General features: G+C 40.8%; 2 protein-coding genes across 3 annotated transcripts; one reads left to right on the forward strand and one right to left on the reverse strand.

The window, feature by feature from the left end:
• The first annotated feature begins 548 nt into the window (after positions 1-548).
• ptgesl (prostaglandin E synthase 2-like) lies at positions 549-4808 on the forward strand. Of its 2 annotated transcripts, none has more exons than XM_034540560.1 (7): positions 549-882; positions 1895-2095; positions 2410-2465; positions 2889-3041; positions 3788-3988; positions 4100-4217; positions 4490-4808. In XM_034540560.1, exons 1-7 carry the CDS (start codon positions 601-603, stop codon positions 4634-4636), a joined length of 1158 nt encoding a protein of 385 aa, XP_034396451.1. In that variant the 5' UTR covers positions 549-600; the 3' UTR covers positions 4637-4808. The 2 variants fall into 2 exon arrangements, with proteins under 2 accessions (XP_034396451.1, XP_034396452.1); XM_034540561.1 differs by having other exon boundaries at positions 590-882; positions 3751-3988.
• Positions 4809-5597: 789 nt separating this feature from the next.
• gle1 (GLE1 RNA export mediator) lies at positions 5598-20634 on the reverse strand. The gene is made up of 15 exons (XM_034540559.1): positions 20446-20634; positions 19624-19866; positions 19086-19244; positions 18236-18384; positions 17310-17370; positions 16168-16404; positions 15475-15691; positions 15256-15368; positions 14056-14268; positions 13409-13599; positions 13193-13322; positions 10852-10956; positions 7516-7598; positions 6762-6825; positions 5598-6170 (listed from the first exon to the last, which is right to left on the reverse strand). The coding sequence occupies exons 1-15, from the start codon at positions 20542-20544 to the stop codon at positions 6102-6104; spliced, it is 2133 nt and encodes a 710-aa protein (XP_034396450.1). The 5' UTR covers positions 20545-20634; the 3' UTR covers positions 5598-6101.
• Positions 20635-21129: the final 495 nt, after the last annotated feature.

Genomic DNA, 21129 nt, shown 5'->3' on the forward strand with positions numbered 1-21129 from the left:
ACATCGATTGAATTCTAACAAATAATAATTTTAAAAAATACGGAAATAATTTAGAATACAAATACCAAAAAATCTAGCTTTTCATAATATATACACCTATAAATAAAAAAAAATGTAAAACTACATGCATTTGATTTTAAAATGTATTATAAGTAGAATAAACAAATACAACATAATACAATATATAAATACTTCTAAACGATTTCTAAATCTAAATTTCTTCTAGTTGTTTTTGTCAATTTAAATTGTTTTACATATAGTTTTGATAATATGTTTAGTATATTTAAGGGGGAGGGGCAGTGCAAATTAATAAATAGAATTAGCTCAATTGCTTTTTATTGTCTGTAGAGTCTGGGTGTTAGACAAAATACTTATTTGTATGTGTTTAATAGCATACTTTACATTTAAAATAATAATAATGATACGTAAACAACATAGTATATTTTTTCTAATATGTTAAAACGGCTGTAAATCATTCGTGTCCATCCTTCATATTATTAATAACGAAAAGACTGCACATTTCTATTTTTTTTTATCTCAAGGATATTAAAACCTGTCCCCTGCCCCGCGGTGCATTCTGGTACTTTATGTAAATCCAACATGGCGGCCGCCTGCACCAGAGCGCTCTGTAAGGTCGGCGGTGGCATTTTGGAGTCTGCCGCCGCCCGCCGGTCCGGTACCGTCTCCTCCTACCTGGCGGGGTCCAGGAGGGCGTTCGGTTCCGGAGGGTACCGGTCCAAGCTTCTGGCCTCCCTGCGGACAGGAGGAGCAGGAGGACGGGGGAGGGTGCTCGGCTGCGCCGTCCTGCTCGGTGGAGGTTTGGGTTTATATCAGACGGTGAAGTTCAGGCTCCAGCAGCACCTGGCCGAGGAGGGGACCAAGGTGAGTCCGCTCTCCGGAGCCTCGAACGCGGCCACACTGCGAGCCGGTGTCCCGCTAATCTCCTGTTACGGTGCTCCATTGTTACCTAACTTCATACCTGCAGACAGGGTCACCTGAACTCCATCTACAGTTAAGTAGTTACTAAAGTAGTTACTAAAGTAGTTACTGTAACGAGGCACATTCACTCAAATACTGTTGAATACACTTTAATGCACTTTAATGTATACTTCTACTCCACTATTCAGAGGGCCATATTGTACTTTTTACTGCACTGCATTTGTTTCACAGCGTACTTTGCATTATTAATACAAAAATACATTATGAAGTATTATTATTATTACGTTAAGTTACCTTGCAGTCAATAAAGTAATTAAACTTCGCTCCACATTAACCGGCTTCAACATTAAAGTCATACGTCAGTAATATAATATGACATATTTCTGAAATTAGTCATTCTGCATAATGAGTACTTTTTAGTACTTTGAATATAACTTGAAGATAATACTTTTGTACCTTTTTACTTGATTTAAGATTCTGAAAGCAGGACTTGTAATACAGTATTTGTTTACATTGTTACAGTGCTTTTTAGTTGAGCACTTCTTCCACTAGCTTTATTTTACTTTACAGATTCACAAAAATGTCCTTATCAAAAATGTGTTTGTATATTATAATGATACCCCAGAGTGTATTTGTATAATGTTTTTGTACTTATAAATAACATTAAACAAATACACTCTGGGGTATTATTATAATTTTGAATGAATAAAAATATATTTATATTTAATATCTATATTATAATACTGTGTATGTATGTCATTATACAACAATACACATGTTTTAATATTTAAATTAATATTATTGTGAACCTTTAATGTTGATGCTTTCGCAACTTTCTCCTGAAACTTTGACATTGAATTTAATATTCTACAGTTAATACGATGTGTTCAGGTGACCCAGGACCTTTTAGAGATCAAGTGTAAATCATCGTCTCTCCTCTTCTGCCTCGTTCCAGGTGTCTGGAGGAGGAGGAGCAGGAGGCGTGAAGCTGACCCTCTACCAGTACAAGACCTGCCCGTTCTGCAGCAAGGTGCGAGCCTTTCTGGACTACCACGGGCTGCCGTACGAGATCGTGGAGGTGAACCCGGTGATGAGGAAGGAGATCAAGTGGTCGGTCTACAGAAAAGTGCCCATCCTGATGGTGGATAGCGACGTGGTAAGACGGGTCTCCACCAGAGTCGTATACGGCGTCCATACGTCACGCCTCCTCAGTCCAGAACTTATCACTTCCTGTTCACTGGTTGCAAAAAACCAAGATGGCGGAAAGCCGAAGGCTTCATAACTGTAGTCCCCAAAACCCACGAGTGACGACTACATCCACTTCCTGTTTGATGAAATCGATGTTAACATGAAGTAAAAAAACTTTTCTCCACTGCTTTAAAAGTGGAAATCTGTTGGAAAGCAAATGTTCTGTTGTTGTTTATTATTTCCCCCATAATTAAACCCTCTTTTTGTCTTTTCTCTCTGCAGCAACTGAATGACTCGTCCGTCATCATCAGCTCCCTCAAGACGTATTTGATCAGCAGGTAAGTTGTGGCCTCACTCATGTGGTGATTATTATAACTGACCAGCAGAAGGACGGGCAAATAGATTTAGTTGGATTCGAAGGCGATTATGATTTTAGTTTGTGGAGCTCAAAGCAGTCTTTCCATGAAAAAATTAAATAAAATGTCCCAGGTTTTTTTTAGATAATCTACAGACTTCACAGTTTTTCACTATTTTCGTACATTTTAGAAATGGTAAAAAGCGATTTTAATCAAGAAAATAATTAGCAGATTCAATAAAGAAAACAATCGTTACTTTTCTCTTAAATAAATATGCAAATAAAACCCAAGCTGTCATGCATGCATGTGTGTGTGCAGCCCTGGAGGGAATAATCTGTGTATTTTTTTTGTGTATTCCTGTGATTTTGACCTTTTTTTAATTAAAAAAAAGCGTTTTGTCTTCAGGGACAAAAGCGTGTCCGACATCCTTCGCTGCTACCCGGAGATGAAGTCCGTGAACGAGCGCGGGAAGGAGGTGACGGAGTACAGCAACAAGTACTGGGTGATGCTGGGGGAGGACGAGGCGGCGGAGCTCTACCCCGAGAAGGGGGCGCAGAAGTAAGTCCGGACCTGGTGTCTGGACCCAGACCCGATCCTCTGCACACACGAGGTCACGTGACAATAACAGTGTGAAGCTCACTGGGGTCAGATGGGGTCAGTGAGGACCTGACGTATATAAACCTGCTGTTTACACTCCAGCATGCGTCAGTATGTGCAGAGAGTTGCGTAACCTCTTTATTTACAAGCAGCGTGCCTTCAATTGTTAAAATGTTTTCCAGTTCTTATTCAAAAATGTTTAGATACTGCTTAAAAATTCAAAACGCAAAAACCTATCACTTTTATTTATTTTATTAGTAAAAGTAAGATTTTCTGTTTTTAAATTATTTTATTAGTAAAAGTAAGATTTTCTGTTTTTAAATTATTTTATTTGTAAAAGTAAGATTTTCTGTTTTTAAATTATTTTATTAGTAAAAGTAAGATTTTCTGGTTTTAATTTATTTTATTTGTAAAAGTAAGATTTTCTGATTTTAACTAATTCTTTTGTAAATGTAAAGCCCGTTCAGCTACATCAATAACACACATAAACATTGTTATTATGAATAGGACTTCGTAAAATGGCACCTTGACCTTTGACCCTGTTACTCAAAACACATCTGCTGTGCAATGCATTGTGGGTCAGAATAGCCAGGAAAAAAAAGCATGCTGGCTTGCGTAACTGCAAAATGAGACCTGGTACTTCTGGCATTTGACACTCTTATTTTGAAAGGTCGCTCTCGTCCAATGGCCTCTCGTTTGGTCCCCAGAGAGGAGATGAAGTGGCGCCAGTGGGCCGACGATTGGCTCGTGCATCTCATATCGCCCAACGTGTACCGGACGTCCGGCGAGGCCTTGGCCTCCTTCGACTACATCGTGCGCGAGGGCAAGTTCGGCCCGTACGAAGGATTCTTCGCCAAGTACGTCGGCGCCGCGGCCATGTTCCTCATCGGCAAGCGGCTGAAGAGTCGGTGAGGAGAGACGCTTTTTTTAAAAATTGTTTTTTTTTAATGGGTTCAGTCCAATGTTGTTTACGGAAATGTTTTTTTAATGCATCTTCCTCTTCTTCGTTGGTACAACAGACACCAGCTGCAGGACGACGTGAGGCAGGACCTCTACAAGGCCGTCAACGACTGGGTGGCGGCCATCGGCAAGAACAGGAAGTTCATGGGCGGAGATCACCCCAACCTGGCCGACCTGGTGAGAGGACGCGTCTGTCTCTGTGTGTGTGTGTGTGTGTGTGTGTGTGTGTGTGTGTGTCTGTGTGTGTGTCTCTGTCTGTCTCTCTCTGTGTGTGTGTGTGTGTCTGTCTGCGTCTGTCTGTCTCTCTGTCTCTGTGTGTAAAATGCAAACTTAAGGCTCTTTGTATAACACCTGTTGGTTTAATCGATTCATTATTAGTTTTTCAAGTGTCCCTTAATGGCCACCGTACCAACGATAAACACTTAAACTTTCATCCTGCGTCGTTGCAGGCGGTGTTCGGCGTCCTGCGGGTGATGGAGGGCCTGCAGGCGTTTGACGACATGATGGAGAACACCAAGGTCAAGCACTGGTACCGGCGGATGGAGGGGGCGTCGCTCAACCGCGAGGGGGCGTCGCTCAACCGCGAGGGCCGATAGTACCGGAGCCCTTTGAGCCCCGCGGAGCCTCAAACCTGCAGACATTAAAGTAGAGGACGAGGTCTCAGTGACCATCAGCGGCTCCTCTGAAGGCGTTTCACTGCCCTCTGCTGGCGAACGGTGGGAACTGCAACCGATAACAATAAACGCAGTAGTCACGTTTGTCTTTGAAGCTGCGAGTCTGTTCATTTTCCTGCAAATGTGTTTAGTTGTATTTATCATTCTGTGGAGCTGATCATCTGCTGTGTTGTCCTTTTTAATACTTTAAAGCCTGCGGATCTGGAAATTAATGTTCTTTACACATTTTTGGGCCTCGAATGGCGTCACAGGAATATTCTGCCGTCTGTATTAACAGATTCTTTCTGAATGAACACGGTTTATTTTGACTCCTGCAAGCATTCAAATAATACGTAAAAATCTATAAAAATTCTAGACGGAGGCAACACATTGAAAAATGTAAATAATTAAATATCACTGACTTGTAAGTTGATTTTAAAGGCCGATACCTTCAGTTTTGTCTGGAGGAAAAGTTATTTAGAATTTTTTCTTGTTTTGAGAACTCGTTTCAGATCATTTTAATTTCAGTTGACCGTTTCTCTGTAACTGATGCAGGATCAGCCTGCTCTCTTTGGGGGTTCAATTATATTAAAGTAGACCGGCCAGTTTGAATGTTTTTAATCTGCAAATTGCAGATGCATTTCTTGAATTAATTGTATTCAAACGATAACTGGAGTAGTTTGATAAATGTGCATCACTTTAGTTTTTCCATCAGACGCCACAACATTAAAAATAATTTATACTTATTAAAATCAGGTTTATCACCAGTTACAACTTCAGAGATTACAATTAAATAAGTGATTTAAAAAAAAAAGTTGAGGCTGAAATAAAATCACTGAATAATTATGTTTTTGACCCTCGCGGCGCTCCGTAGAATCGAATATAAAAGAGGACAAACTTCCAGTAAACTGCCAACAAGGTTTTATTTCAGACATTTGGATCATTCTGGTAAACAACGTCTTAATATTCAAACCTATTACAGCCTCATCGAATCTTGTTTTTAAACCTTTTTCTTATATAAATATCCGTCTTTGCTCCACATGGTGGATTCCTTAAAAACATAAAATACCCCAAAAAAGTTCAAACACAATTTACATTTGAACGGCGACTGTTGAAATAAAAACAAAGAAAACTAATTTAGTGACGATAAAGAGATTTTTTTTTTTTAGCTTTAACCCTCAAAGAAACCCAACGAGTGAAACTTAAAACATGAATCTGAAGGTTCACATCCCGACATAATTACTGCCTTGCTTTAAATGAACCGGACTTCCTTTGCTGTCAGCCGGTAAAAGACGTCACAGGAGACGTTCAATTTATTTGGAATATATATGAGAAAGAAATCCCATTCCTGCCTCATTCATCTCCATCCAACATGGCGGCTCCTCCTCTTCCTCCTCCTCCTCCTCCATCACGAGCCCCAGAACATGGAGGTCAGCTGACCTTTGGGCGGACGGATCTGTCGGCTCTGCAGCGACGTCTACCAACGAGGGAAACAGAGACGCTTCATGAACGCTTACAAGTTCTTATTGTGAATAGAAGTCACTTATTATTCATTAAAGTCTTTTTTTCCCCTTATTATTTTTTGCTTTGACTTATTACGGAGTAAATGTTGGAAAGGTGGAGGAAAGACGCCATCTTTGTTCAGATAGGACGTTCAATAAAGAGAAACTAAAGTAAAAATCATCGATTCATATATATCAATTATAAATATATCTAAATTAATATGAAAATATATTAAAAAAAATATATATATAAAAAATAAATATAAAATGTATATATAAAAAATAAATATAATATATATATATATATATAAAAAACATAAATATACACACGTACATTTACCTTTATTTGAGTGTATTTTAGATTAAATCTAGTGCAAAAATATAAACATTTATGTCTTACATGTTGCAATAAAACCTTTTTATTATTATTATTATAAAACATACGCCGGGTTGTTCATAAGCCGTGCCAGAATAATAAATAAAGATTTTTAAAATTTTTATTAAAAGAAAAAAAAAAAGTGGTGAGTAAAATGTGGAGAAGAATAATAAAACAGAAAGTAACGGACCTCTAGGAACTGTTGGAGTCTGATGACCGAGCCCATCTGTCCGCTGCTCGCCACGGCTTCAATCCTGCAGACACACGAGAGAGAGAGAGAGAGAGAGAGAGAGAGACAAAGACGTGAACCAAAGAAACGTACGAGAGAGAGAGAGAGAGAGAGAGAGAGAGAGACGTGAACTAAAGAAACGTACGAGAGAGAGAGAGAGAGACAAAGACGTGAACCAAAGACACGTTCCAGAGAGAGAGAGAGAGAGAGAGAGAGAGACAAAGACATGAACCAAAGAAACGTACGAGAGAGAGAGAGAGAGAGAGAGAGAGAGACAAAGACGTGAACCAAAGAAACGTACGAGAGAGAGAGAGAGAGAGAGAGAGAGAGAGAGAGACAAAGACGTGAACCAAAGAAACGTACGAGAGAGAGAGAGAGAGAGAGAGAGAGAGAGAGAGAGAGACGTGAACTAAAGAAACGTACGAGAGAGAGAGAGAGACAAAGACGTGAACCAAAGACACGTTCCAGAGAGAGAGAGAGACAAAGACATGAACCAAAGAAACGTACGAGAGAGAGAGAGAGAGAGAGAGAGAGAGAGAGAGAGAGAGAGAGACAAAGACGTGAACCAAAGAAACGTACCAGGGAGAGAGAGAGCGACAGAGAGCGCGAGAGAGAGAGAGGTGAACTAAAGAAACGTACCAGAGAGAGAGAGAGAAAGAAAGAAAGAAAGAAAGAAAGAAAGAAAGAAAGAGAGAGAGAGAGAGAGAGAGAGAACCTGGGGAAGTACTCCTCCTTCAGCAGCAGGATGAGTTTCCAGAACTGGCTCTGATACTGTTTCATCAACGCATGGCCACAAACCTGAAGGACACAAAGTACAACAAGTACCTCTGAGGTGTAGTACAGTATAAAGTACAACGTGTACCTCTGAGGTGTAGTACAGTATAAAGTACATGTACCTCTGAGATGTAGTACAGTATAAAGTACTACATGTACCTCTGAGGTGTAGTACAGTATAAAGTACAACATGTACCTCTGAGGTGTAGTACAGTATAAAGTACAACATGTACCTCTGAGGTGTAGTACAGTAAAAAGTACTACATGTACCTCTGAGGTGTAGTACAGTATAAAGTACAACATGTACCTCTGAGGTGTAGTACAGTATAAAGTACAACATGTACCTCTGAGGTGTAGTACAGTAAAAAGTACTACATGTACCTCTGAGGTGTAGTACAGTATAAAGTACTACATGTACCTCTGAGGTGTAGTACAGTATAAAGTACAACATGTACCTCTGAGGTGTAGTACAGTAAAAAGTACATGTACCTCTGAGATGTAGTACAGTATAAAGTACAACATGTACCTCTGAGGTGTAGTACAGTAAAAAGTACATGTACCTCTGAGATGTAGTACAGTATAAAGTACAACGTGTACCTCTGAGGTGTAGTACAGTATAAAGTACATGTACCTCTGAGGTGTAGTAGTATAAAGTACATGTACCTCTGAGGTGTAGTAGTATAAAGTACATGTACCTCTGAGGTGTAGTAGTATAAAGTACATGTACCTCTGAGGTGTAGTAGTATAAAGTACATGTACCTCTGAGATGTAGTACAGTATAAAGTACATGTACCTCTGAGGTGTAGTACAGTATAAAGTACATGTACCTCTGAGGTGTAGTAGTATAAAGTACATGTACCTCTGAGGTGTAGTACTGTATAAAGTACATGTACCTCTGAGGTGTAGTAGTATAAAGTACATGTACCTCTGAGGTGTAGTAGTATAAAGTACATGTACCTCTGAGGTGTAGTAGTATAAAGTACATGTACCTCTGAGGTGTAATAGTATAAAGTACATGTACCTCTGAGGTGTAGTAGTATAAAGTACATGTACCTCTGAGGTGTAATAGTATAAAGTACATGTACCTCTGAGGTGTAGTAGTATAAAGTACATGTACCTCTGAGGTGTAATAGTATAAAGTACATGTACCTCTGAGGTGTAGTAGTATAAAGTACATGTACCTCTGAGGTGTAATAGTATAAAGTACATGTACCTCTGAGGTGTAGTAGTATAAAGTACATGTACCTCTGAGGTGTAGTACAGTATAAAGTACATGTACCTCTGAGGTGTAGTAGTATAAAGTACATGTACCTCTGAGGTGTAGTAGTATAAAGTACATGTACCTCTGAGGTGTAGTAGTATAAAGTACATGTACCTCTGAGGTGTAGTACAGTATAAAGTACATGTACCTCTGAGGTGTAGTAGTATAAAGTACATGTACCTCTGAGGTGTAGTAGTATAAAGTACATGTACCTCTGAGGTGTAGTAGTATAAAGTACATGTACCTCTGAGGTGTAGTAGTATAAAGTACATGTACCTCTGAGGTGTAGTAGTATAAAGTACATGTACCTCTGAGGTGTAGTACAGTATAAAGTACATGTACCTCTGAGGTGTAGTAGTATAAAGTACATGTACCTCTGAGGTGTAGTAGTATAAAGTACATGTACCTCTGAGGTGTAGTAGTATAAAGTACATGTACCTCTGAGGTGTAGTAGTATAAAGTACATGTACCTCTGAGGTGTAGTAGTATAAAGTACATGTACCTCTGAGGTGTAGTACAGTATAAAGTACATGTACCTCTGAGGTGTAGTAGTATAAAGTACATGTACCTCTGAGGTGTAGTAGTATAAAGTACATGTACCTCTGAGGTGTAGTAGTATAAAGTACATGTACCTCTGAGGTGTAGTAGTATAAAGTACATGTACCTCTGAGGTGTAGTACAGTATAAAGTACATGTACCTCTGAGGTGTAGTAGTATAAAGTACATGTACCTCTGAGGTGTAGTAGTATAAAGTACATGTACCTCTGAGGTGTAGTAGTATAAAGTACATGTACCTCTGAGGTGTAGTAGTATAAAGTACATGTACCTCTGAGGTGTAGTAGTATAAAGTACATGTACCTCTGAGGTGTAGTACAGTATAAAGTACATGTACCTCTGAGGTGTAGTAGTATAAAGTACATGTACCTCTGAGGTGTAGTAGTATAAAGTACATGTACCTCTGAGGTGTAGTAGTATAAAGTACATGTACCTCTGAGGTGTAGTAGTATAAAGTACATGTACCTCTGAGGTGTAGTAGTATAAAGTACATGTACCTCTGAGGTGTAGTACAGTATAAAGTACATGTACCTCTGAGGTGTAGTAGTATAAAGTACATGTACCTCTGAGGTGTAGTAGTATAAAGTACATGTACCTCTGAGGTGTAGTAGTATAAAGTACATGTACCTCTGAGGTGTAGTAGTATAAAGTACATGTACCTCTGAGGTGTAGTAGTATAAAGTACATGTACCTCTGAGGTGTAGTAGTATAAAGTACATGTACCTCTGAGGTGTAGTAGTATAAAGTACATGTACCTCTGAGGTGTAGTACAGTATAAAGTACATGTACCTCTGAGGTGTAGTACAGTATAAAGTACATGTACCTCTGAGGTGTAGTAGTATAAAGTACATGTACCTCTGAGGTGTAGTAGTATAAAGTACATGTACCTCTGAGGTGTAGTAGTATAAAGTACATGTACCTCTGAGGTGTAGTAGTATAAAGTACATGTACCTCTGAGGTGTAGTAGTATAAAGTACATGTACCTCTGAGGTGTAGTAGTATAAAGTACATGTACCTCTGAGGTGTAGTACAGTATAAAGTACATGTACCTCTGAGGTGTAGTAGTATAAAGTACATGTACCTCTGAGGTGTAGTAGTATAAAGTACATGTACCTCTGAGGTGTAGTAGTATAAAGTACATGTACCTCTGAGGTGTAGTAGTATAAAGTACATGTACCTCTGAGGTGTAGTAGTATAAAGTACATGTACCTCTGAGGTGTAGTACAGTATAAAGTACATGTACCTCTGAGGTGTAGTAGTATAAAGTACATGTACCTCTGAGGTGTAGTAGTATAAAGTACATGTACCTCTGAGGTGTAGTAGTATAAAGTACATGTACCTCTGAGGTGTAGTAGTATAAAGTACATGTACCTCTGAGGTGTAGTAGTATAAAGTACATGTACCTCTGAGGTGTAGTAGTATAAAGTACATGTACCTCTGAGGTGTAGTACTATAACTCACCTCCAGGAAGTCGAACAGCAGCGTCGCCGTGATGTCAGCGAGCGGCTCCATGTTGAGCATCTGAGCCAACCAGCGCCACCCGTGATTCAGCCCGTGAGGAGCCGCCTGAACAGAGTATTACTGAGTATTACTGAGTATTACTAGAGTATTACTAGAGTATTACTGAGTATTACTGAGTATTACTAGAGTATTACTAGAGTATTACTGAGTATTACTGAGTATTACTGAGTATTACTGAGTATTACTAGAGTATTACTGAGTATTACTGAGTATTACTGAGTATTACTAGAGTATTACTAGAGTATTACTGAGTATTACTGAGTATTACTGAGTATTACTGAGTATTACTAGAGTATTACTGAGTATTACTGAGTATTACTGAGTATTACTGAGTATTACTAGAGTATTACTGAGTATTACTGAGTATTACTGAGTATTACTAGAGTATTACTAGAGTATTACTGAGTATTACTGAGTATTACTGAGTATTACTGAGTATTACTGAGTATTACTGAGTATTACTGAGTATTACTAGAGTATTACTGAGTATTACTGAGTATTACTGAGTATTACTAGAGTATTACTAGAGTATTACACTAGAGTATTACTGAGTATTACTGAGTATTACTGAGTATTACTGAGTATTACTAGAGTATTACTGAGTATTACTGAGTATTACTAGAGTATTACTAGAGTATTACACTAGAGTATTACTGAGTATTACTGAGTATTACTGAGTATTACTGAGTATTACTAGAGTATTACTGAGTATTACTGAGTATTACTAGAGTATTACTGAGTATTACTAGAGTATTACTGAGTATTACTGAGTATTACTGAGTATTACTAGAGTATTACTAGAGTATTACTGAGTATTACTGAGTATTACTGAGTATTACTGAGTATTACTGAGTATTACTAGAGTATTACTGAGTATTACTGAGTATTACTGAGTATTACTAGAGTATTACTAGAGTATTACACTAGAGTATTACTGAGTATTACTGAGTATTACTGAGTATTACTGAGTATTACTAGAGTATTACTAGAGTATTACTGAGTATTACTGAGTATTACCGAGTATTACTAGAGTATTACTGAGTATTACTGAGTATTACTGAGTATTACTGAGTATTACTGAGTATTACTAGAGTATTACTGAGTATTACTGAGTATTACTGAGTATTACTAGAGTATTACTGAGTATTACTGAGTATTACTGAGTATTACTGAGTATTACTAGAGTATTACTGAGTATTACTGAGTATTACTAGAGTATTACTAGAGTATTACACTAGAGTATTACCATAGAGTATTACACTAGAGTATTACCATAGTATTACCAGAGTATTACCAGAGTATTACCAGAGTATTACCAGAGTATTACTAGAGTATTACCAGAGTATTACCAGAGTATTACCAGAGTATTACTAGAGTATTACTAGAGTATTACCATAGAGTATTACTAGAGTATTACTAGAGTATTACTAGAGTATTACTAGAGTATTACCATAGAGTATTACTAGAGTATTACTACAGAGTATTACACTAGAGTATTACACTAGAGTATTACACTAGAGTATTACTAGAGTATTACTAGAGTATTACTAGAGTATTACTAGAGTATTACTAGAGTATTACCATAGAGTATTACCATAGAGTATTACCATATAGTATTACCATAGAGTATTACTAGAGTATTACACTAGAGTATTACTAGAGTATTACCATAGAGTATTACCAGAGTATTACACTAGAGTATTACTAGAGTATTACTAGAGTATTACCATAGAGTATTACTAGAGTATTACCATAGAGTATTACTAGAGTATTACACTAGAGTATTACTAGAGTATTACTAGAGTATTACCATAGAGTATTACCATAGAGTATTACCATAGAGTATTACTAGAGTATTACCATAGAGTATTACTAGAGTATTACTAGAGTATTACACTAGAGTATTACTAGAGTATTACCATAGAGTATTACTAGAGTATTACTAGAGTATTACCAGAGTATTACCATAGAGTATTACTAGAGTATTACTAGAGTATTACTAGAGTATTACCAGAGTATTACCAGAGTATTACTAGAGTATTACCATAGAGTATTACTAGAGTATTACTACAGAGTATTACTAGAGTATTACTACAGAGTATTACTAGAGTATTACACTAGAGTATTACTAGAGTATTACACTAGAGTATTACTATAGAGTATTACCACAGAGTATTACCACAGGGTTAAATACGCTATGTTGTGAAAAAATAATTATATATATATATATATATATATATATATATATATATATATATATATATATATCTCTCTCTCTTACCCCCTGCTTGGAGCCGTAGGGCCACCTCAGCTGGATGATGGCGGCGTAGAGACGGATCATCCCCGACATCCTCTTCAGGAAACTGTCCTGACCTTCGACCCCGGAGTCGTCCACGCGGTACCCAAGAATCCTGATTATTAAAAAGGAGTTATTAGTGATCAATAAAAACATTAATAACTAGAAAGGGGGAGGGGGGGGGGGGGGGGCGGGGCTGACCTCTGGTAGTCGTCCACCGTCGTGCCGTCCTTCATGGGCGGGTAGTGCGGCACGGCGTACGGACACTTCTTGTGCAGGTGGGCGAGGATGAGCTCGCCCACCCGAGGGTGCACCTCCCAGATGCCGGACGCCACCACGGCGATGGGGAACGCGGCCTCGTGGTGAGACGCCACCTCCTCTTCTCCTTGTTTCTGTAAATAAATACATAAATAAATACATAAATAATCCCAGAAAGGAGCCGCGTCAGCATTTTGGTTGTTGTGGGTTTTATAATTATTTTTTTCTGATGCAAAAGCCCAAATGTATTTACATAAAATGTGAAAACCGTTTAGAAATGTACTGTAACATGTTGTTTTAATATTTATTTATACTTTCATTAGACATTTGGGTTTTTAACTTCTCCTGCATAATGTTCAAACTTTTTCCTAAATGTGTAGGGAAAATAAATATAAAGTATATTAAATCTAATAATCAATTAATAAAGTCAATTAAGTCAAATAAATGTAAAAGTGACTGACTGTAAAAATGAGAACGACACGAAAATAAAATTCAAAAAGAGGATTTAAGATGAATTTGAGGAGATTTTAAGGACTTTCAGGATCCACATTTTGGTTTCTGGGATAAAACATCAAAAGAAAAAAACTCACCACAAACTTCTCGGCCAGCTTGAAGCTCACGAAGTCGAGGCCCTGAGGATGCTGGGAGGTGCACACGTTCCTGCCCCCCGACACCACCGCGCGGCCCGCCAGCAGCTTGTCGAGCCGGTTGAAGATGTCACGGAGCTGCGATCCGGAGTTACTGGAGATCTGACAGACGGGGATGCTGGCCGCCTTCTGCAGCTCCAGCTTCAGCTTCTTCGCCTTCAGACGCAGGGAAGAGCAATCAAACCCAACTCAGGGAAGAGCAATCAAACACAACTCAGGGAAGAGCAATCAGACCCAACTCAGGGAAGAGCAATCAAACACAACTCAGGGAAGAGCAATCAGACCCAGGGAAGAGCAATCAGACCCAGGGAAGAGCAATCAAACCCGACCCAGGGAAGAGCAATCAGACCCAGGGAAGAGCAATCAGACCCAGGGAAGAGCAATCAAACCCGACCCAGGGAAGAGCAATCAGACCCAGGGAAGAGCAATCAGACCCAACTCAGGGAAGAGCAATCAAACCCAACTCAGGGAAGAGCAATCAGACCCAACTCAGGGAAGAGCAATCAGACCCAACTCAGGGAAGAGCAATCAAACCCAGGGAAGAGCAATCAGACCCAACTCAGGGAAGAGCAATCAAACCCAACTCAGGGAAGATCAATCAAACCCAACTCAGGGAAGAGCAATCAAACCCAGGGAAGAGCAATCAGACCCAACTCAGGTAAGAGCAATCAAACCCAACTCAGGTAAGAGCAATCAAACCCAACTCAGGTAAGAGCAATCAAACCCAACTCAGGTAAGAGCAATCAAACCCAACTCAGGTAAGAGCAATCAGACCCAGGTAAGAGCAATCAGACCCGACTCAGGGAAGCACGCACGCACACACACACACACACACACACACACACACACACACACACACACACACACACACACACACACACACACACACACACACACACACACACACACACACACACACACACACACACACACACACACACACACACACACACACACACACACACACACACACACACACACACACACACACACACACACACACACACACACACACACACACACACACACACACACACACACACACACACACACACACACACACACACACACACACACACACACACACACACACACACACACACACACACACACACACACACACACACACACACACACACACACCTGGGCGTCTTTAGCGGCGTTGAGCTGCTCGAAGGCTTGCGCACAGCGAGCAGCCGACTCCTGCAGCTCCTTGAACCATTTCAGCGTTCCTTCTTCAGCGCTGTTCTGCAGACCTGTTGGAGGGGGCGGCTTTAAATAAGTATATATATATATATATATATATATATATATATATTTATATATTAAATATAGAGATGGATGTGTTAAATACTCCCTCACCTTTCCTCTTGGCCTTCTCTTTGGCCGACTCCGCCGCCGCCTTCTTCTGCGCCTCCTGCAGCGCCTGCAGCTCCTCCTGCTTCCGGCGCTGCTCCTCCTGCTCCTCGTCCCTCTTCTTCTTGTCCTGGGCCTTGGCCACCTCCTCCTGCATCAGCGCCCGCATCTCGTGGAGGGCTCGCTCGGCCACGGTCATGTCCTCCATGCTGGGGAACTCTCCCTGGGGTAAATAAATAAAATCAATTGAAAAGAAAATTAGATATATATTCTGTGTCTTTGGAGAAGTTCAGATACTTAAAAGTATAAATACTTCTGATTTTTATTTATTTTTTAACTACCATTCTGTACATAAAACCTTCACTTGAATGTGACAGAGAAACTTAAACAATTTGTCACTTATTATTATTATTTATTTATCAGCTTCTCAAATGTGAGGCTTTTACATTTTTCTCCGTTACATAATTTAAATATCTGTGGATAAGAGAACAATTTGAAGACGTCGTCTTTTCCCCCCCGTTTTATACACAAAAAGGATTGATATAAATATTAAAAAATAAATAAGTAAGAAATAAGTCTGATGGATGAAACCTGAGCAAAGAAAACTTAATCTAAATGTTCTCTCTTCTAAATAAGTTTGTTTACAACCCAACTCTGAGAACAACGTTGTAATAAACAGATCTCATAACTCCGACTGACCTCCGCCGTCTTCCGCACCACCTCCGACAGCTGGGAGCACAGCTGGTTCCCGCGGGTGCAGTAGGAGCCGAGGCTGGTCTGGGTGGACGGCTCCATCAGCTGGTTGAGCTGCAGGATCTCCTCCTGGATGCTGTTGAGGTTGCGCAGACGCTCGCGGCCGTCCGCCTGCCGCTGCCGCTGGAGCTCCGCCTCCCGCAGGCGCTGCTGCTCCGCCTCCCTCAGACGCAGGTTGATGATCTGACGCCCGGGGGATGGAAACAATGTGACTAACGTGAAGTCATGTGACCGTGATGGAGTTCCTCTATAGACATGAAGTCATGTGACTGTGATGGAGTTCCTCTATAGACTAACGTGAAGTCATGTGACCGTGATGGAGTTCCTCTATAGACATGAAGTCATGTGACTGTGATGGAGTTCCTCTATAGACTAACATGAAGTCATGTGACTGTGATGGAGTTCCTCTATAGACATGAAGTCATGTGACCGTGGTGGAGTTCCTCTATAGACTAACATGAAGTCATGTGACCGTGATGGAGTCCCTCTATAGACATGAAGTCATGTGACCGTGGTGGAGTTCCTCTATAGACATGAAGTCATGTGACCGTGGTGGAGTTCCTCTATAGACATGAAGTCATGTGACCGTGGTGGAGTTCCTCTATAGACATGAAGTCATGTGACCGTGGTGGAGTTCCTCTATAGACATGAAGTCATGTGACCGTGATGGAGTTCCTCTATAGACATGAAGTCATGTGACCGTGGTGGAGTTCCTCTATAGACTAACATGAAGTCATGTGACCGTGATGGAGTTCCTCTATAGACTAACATGAAGTCATGTGACCGTGGTGGAGTTCCTCTATAGACTAACATGAAGTCATGTGACCGTGGTGGAGTTCCTCTATAGACTAACATGAAGTCATGTGACCGTGGTGGAGTTCCTCTATAGACATGAAGTCATGTGACCGTGATGGAGTCCCTCTATAGACATGAAGTCATGTGACCGTGATGGAGTTCCTCTATAGACATGAAGTCATGTGACCGTGGTGGAGTTCCTCTATAGACATGAAGTCATGTGACCGTGATGGAGTTCCTCTATAGAGAGAACGGGATCGTGAATCTTTCGGTTAAAACGACGATGATCAAACCTTCATTCTGTGCCGCTGCTCCTCCTTCAGCTTCTCTTGACGCCCGATGCTCTCTTTGGTTCTGCGGGACAGAAAGAGGAGAACCCCGGCACATGAACGACAAGTCAGGGAACCCCGACACATGAATGACATGTCAGGGAACCCCGACACATGAAAGACATGTCAGGGAACCCCGACACATGAACGACATGTCAGGGAACCCCGACACATGAACGACATGTCAGGGAACCCCGACACATGAACGACATGTCAGGGAACCCCGACACATGAACGACATGTCAGGGAACCCCGGCACATGAACGACATGTCAGGGAACCCCGACACATGAACGACATGTCAGGGAACCCCGACACATGAACGACATGTCAGGGAACCCCGGCACATGAATGACATGTCAGGGAACCCCGACACATGAATGACATGTCAGGGAACCCCGACACATGAAAGACATGTCAGGGAACCCCGGCACATGAACGACATGTCAGGGAACCCCGGCACATGAACGACATGTCAGGGAACCCCGACACATGAACGACATGTCAGGGAACCCCGACACATGAAAGACATGTCAGGGAACCCCGGCACATGAATGACATGTCAGGGAACCCCGGCACATGAACGACATGTCAGGGAACCCCGGCACATGAATAACATGTCAGGGAACCCCGGCACATGAATGACATGTCAGGGAACCCCGGCACATGAACGACATGTCAGGGAACCCCGACACATGAACGACATGTCAGGGAACCCCGACACATGAACGACATGTCAGGGAACCCCGACACATGAACGACATGTCAGGGAACCCCGGCACATGAACGACATGTCAGGGAACCCCGACACATGAACGACATGTCAGGGAACCCCGGCACATGAATGACATGTCAGGGAACCCCGGCACATGAATAACATGGTGGTCTTACTCTCGGTCCATCATGTCCCTCATGCTCTGGAACTCCTGCCTCTGCTTCAGCTCCATGAACTCCTCGAAGCGCTTCAGCTGCTCCGACTCGGAGCTCGCCACCACGGCCACCAGCCTCTCGTGCATTTCCTGCCGCCGCTTGAGCGCCATCTGTTGACAGATTCAAGACGCTTTGTTGATCGTCACATTTACAGGAGACGGGTTACAGACATGCATCAGGACCGGCGTGTGCAAGAACATCAAAGAAACAAGCTAAATCCTGTAATTTCCCCACTGAGGGACTAATAAAGGATTATCTTATCTTATCTTAAAAAGAAAAAAATGTTAAGAAGCTTCACATGTAACAAAGTCCAACATTTTTTATATATATATAGCGAAAAGCGCGCTATATAAATTAAATGCATTATTATTATTATTATATTAATACTGGAACATGAAAGCTTAACATTTTTTTTAAAAATACACAAATATATGATAAATACGTCAAAAAGGAAGAAAAGCTAAACTTACCATATGAAATGATTGAATAAGAAATAAATATTGATTAAAAAAAAAGTGTACAATTATTATCCGTTTTTCAATTCATCAACAGAATATTATATATCAAAACGTCTGTTTTTTTTCTGAACGACGGTCCAAAAGAAATAAATCTTCATTAATATAAAATTGAGAAAATCCTTAAAACATTTGGGATTAATTTTCTGTCAGTTGAAGAATCAATGAATCCAATAACTGTTGTTCGGTTCTACTCTAAGATGAAGGTGAACACGTTTTGTATGTCCGTGTCCTTTAGACTGTTGTATAAAATATAATATTTGAGCTGTTGATACTTAAGCGCCAGCGCGTCTGACCTTCGCCTTTTCTCGTTGTTCCTCCTCAAATTTGATGATGCGGCCGTCCGTCTCCATGGCTTTGGGCGACAGCAGGGAAATGGCCGGTGGAGACGCAGGACTGTGAACATCGCCCACATCTTCCTCCGCGTCTTCATCCTTCGCCTCGTCAACAACAGCCTGCAGCACATTGAGAGAAGAGTCAGATATAAAAGAGTTCAAGCCACAGAAAGCAATACAAAAAATGTTAATGCGGAAGAAAGCACAAAATCCAGTTAAATGTCCCCTTGGAAAAAGAAGCAACGTGAAGGTTTAAGACCGTTTTTTTCAATCTGAAATGGCATTAAAATGTCTGTTTTAGAATAGTTATAACTTTATTAACTGACTCTTAGTTTGCATGTCATGTCCTCTGAATGACCTTAATGACCTCTGAAAACCCTGTGTGGCAAATCACACGAGTTCCTCCGTGACCTTTCCCTTGACCCCAACAGAAAGCCGCGTCCTTCAGGTGCAGAACCACAGAACCACAGAACCGGCCGGCAGGAGGAACCGAACTTGCCTGCTCGCGCTCGGCGTTCAGAGACGCGGCCGCGGACGGCGCGGCGCGCCCGGCGTGGAGGTCGGAGACGGACCCCGAGGAGGAGAGCGAGGCCGAGTTCTCGTCGAAGAGGCCGGGGCTGGAACCCCCGGAGCTGGAGCTCAGGAAGCAGGACTTCTGCAGGGGGAACGAGGCGAGGCGCTCCAGGATGACCCCGGACTGAGGAGACAGGCTGAGGGCCTCTTTGCAGCCGGCCAGAATGTCCTGAAGGAAACAGGAACACTCAGATTCAGGCTTCAACTAAACAAACCCTTCATGCACAATAACATCCGGTTTCTGCACACTAACAGCATTAAAAAGGGACTTTTGAAAAGTGATGTACAGTTTGACACAAAAGGTTTATGGGTGGAGCCAAAAAGGAGACATTGATTGATTAATTAGGCTGTTTTTTTTGGGGGGGGGGGGTGTTATGAATCTATTAATTGTGGCGTTAAGTAAAGTAAAAGTATAAATATATATATACTGGATTACATTGCACAACTGTGTGTATTTGATGCTTTATAGTGTGTTTACATAAAGTAACGTGAGCTAATGAGCGTCAGTGATGAAGATGAAGATGACCAATTAAGACAGTTTTAATGGAGATTTTAAAAGAACCGTGTTAATTGACGTCCGTCGCCACAGACAGACCGGGTGGGGTCGAACGGTTTAAATGTCACACGAGGAAGCTCAATGAATAAATAAATACATAATAAAAGTAATCGATCTAAAAGAGACATCTTTGGCCTGGCGGACATGACGCCGATAACTATTTATTATGATGTAATCTTTAAATAAACTCACCTCGCCCCGCTCGGACCAGTACGGGTCGAACTTGATTTGTCCCTTCGAGGAGTTCTTCAACGCCCGTAAAGTTTCCCATCGCAGATTCTCGGCCGGCATCTCGAAAAGAACGATAAACAACAAACGATAAAACACACGGATAGCGTCGGGCTAAGATTTGAATAGCCGCCGGATGTGGTCACGTGAATTACAGTCCGACGAGAAACAGACTGTTCGCTTGCCGACGCGAAGCTTCCGGTTGGGCAAAAAACGCGTCGCTTCTTTATTCAAAAAATAGCATTTTTTCGTGGCCATTCAACCTAAAAATATGTTTGTACTGTAATAGAACAATATTTATTTAATTAATGAGAGTATTTATGACGCGGTGGCTCAACCGAGAACACCGCAGTATTACAGTCATGCTGTAACTTACAGAAATACTCATTTGTCACACTAAATAAAACACATACTGTGTTAAAAACATCCTCCATTATGTATTTTATGTAAATATATATATATATACACATAGTTTTACATGTATATTTTACCTGGTCAATGGTTCAGTGTTACAGGGTCACTTCCCCTGACAACCCCATTATAAATGTTGACATTTAAATGTAACACGATTTTATTAGGGTTAGGGTTAAAGAACAAACTCCAGTGATTTATAAAATATCCAAAATGTATTTATTGTGTTTTTATATG

This window comes from Cyclopterus lumpus, chromosome 9 (genome assembly GCF_009769545.1).
Source record: "Cyclopterus lumpus isolate fCycLum1 chromosome 9, fCycLum1.pri, whole genome shotgun sequence".
Taxonomy (NCBI): domain Eukaryota; kingdom Metazoa; phylum Chordata; class Actinopteri; order Perciformes; family Cyclopteridae; genus Cyclopterus; species Cyclopterus lumpus.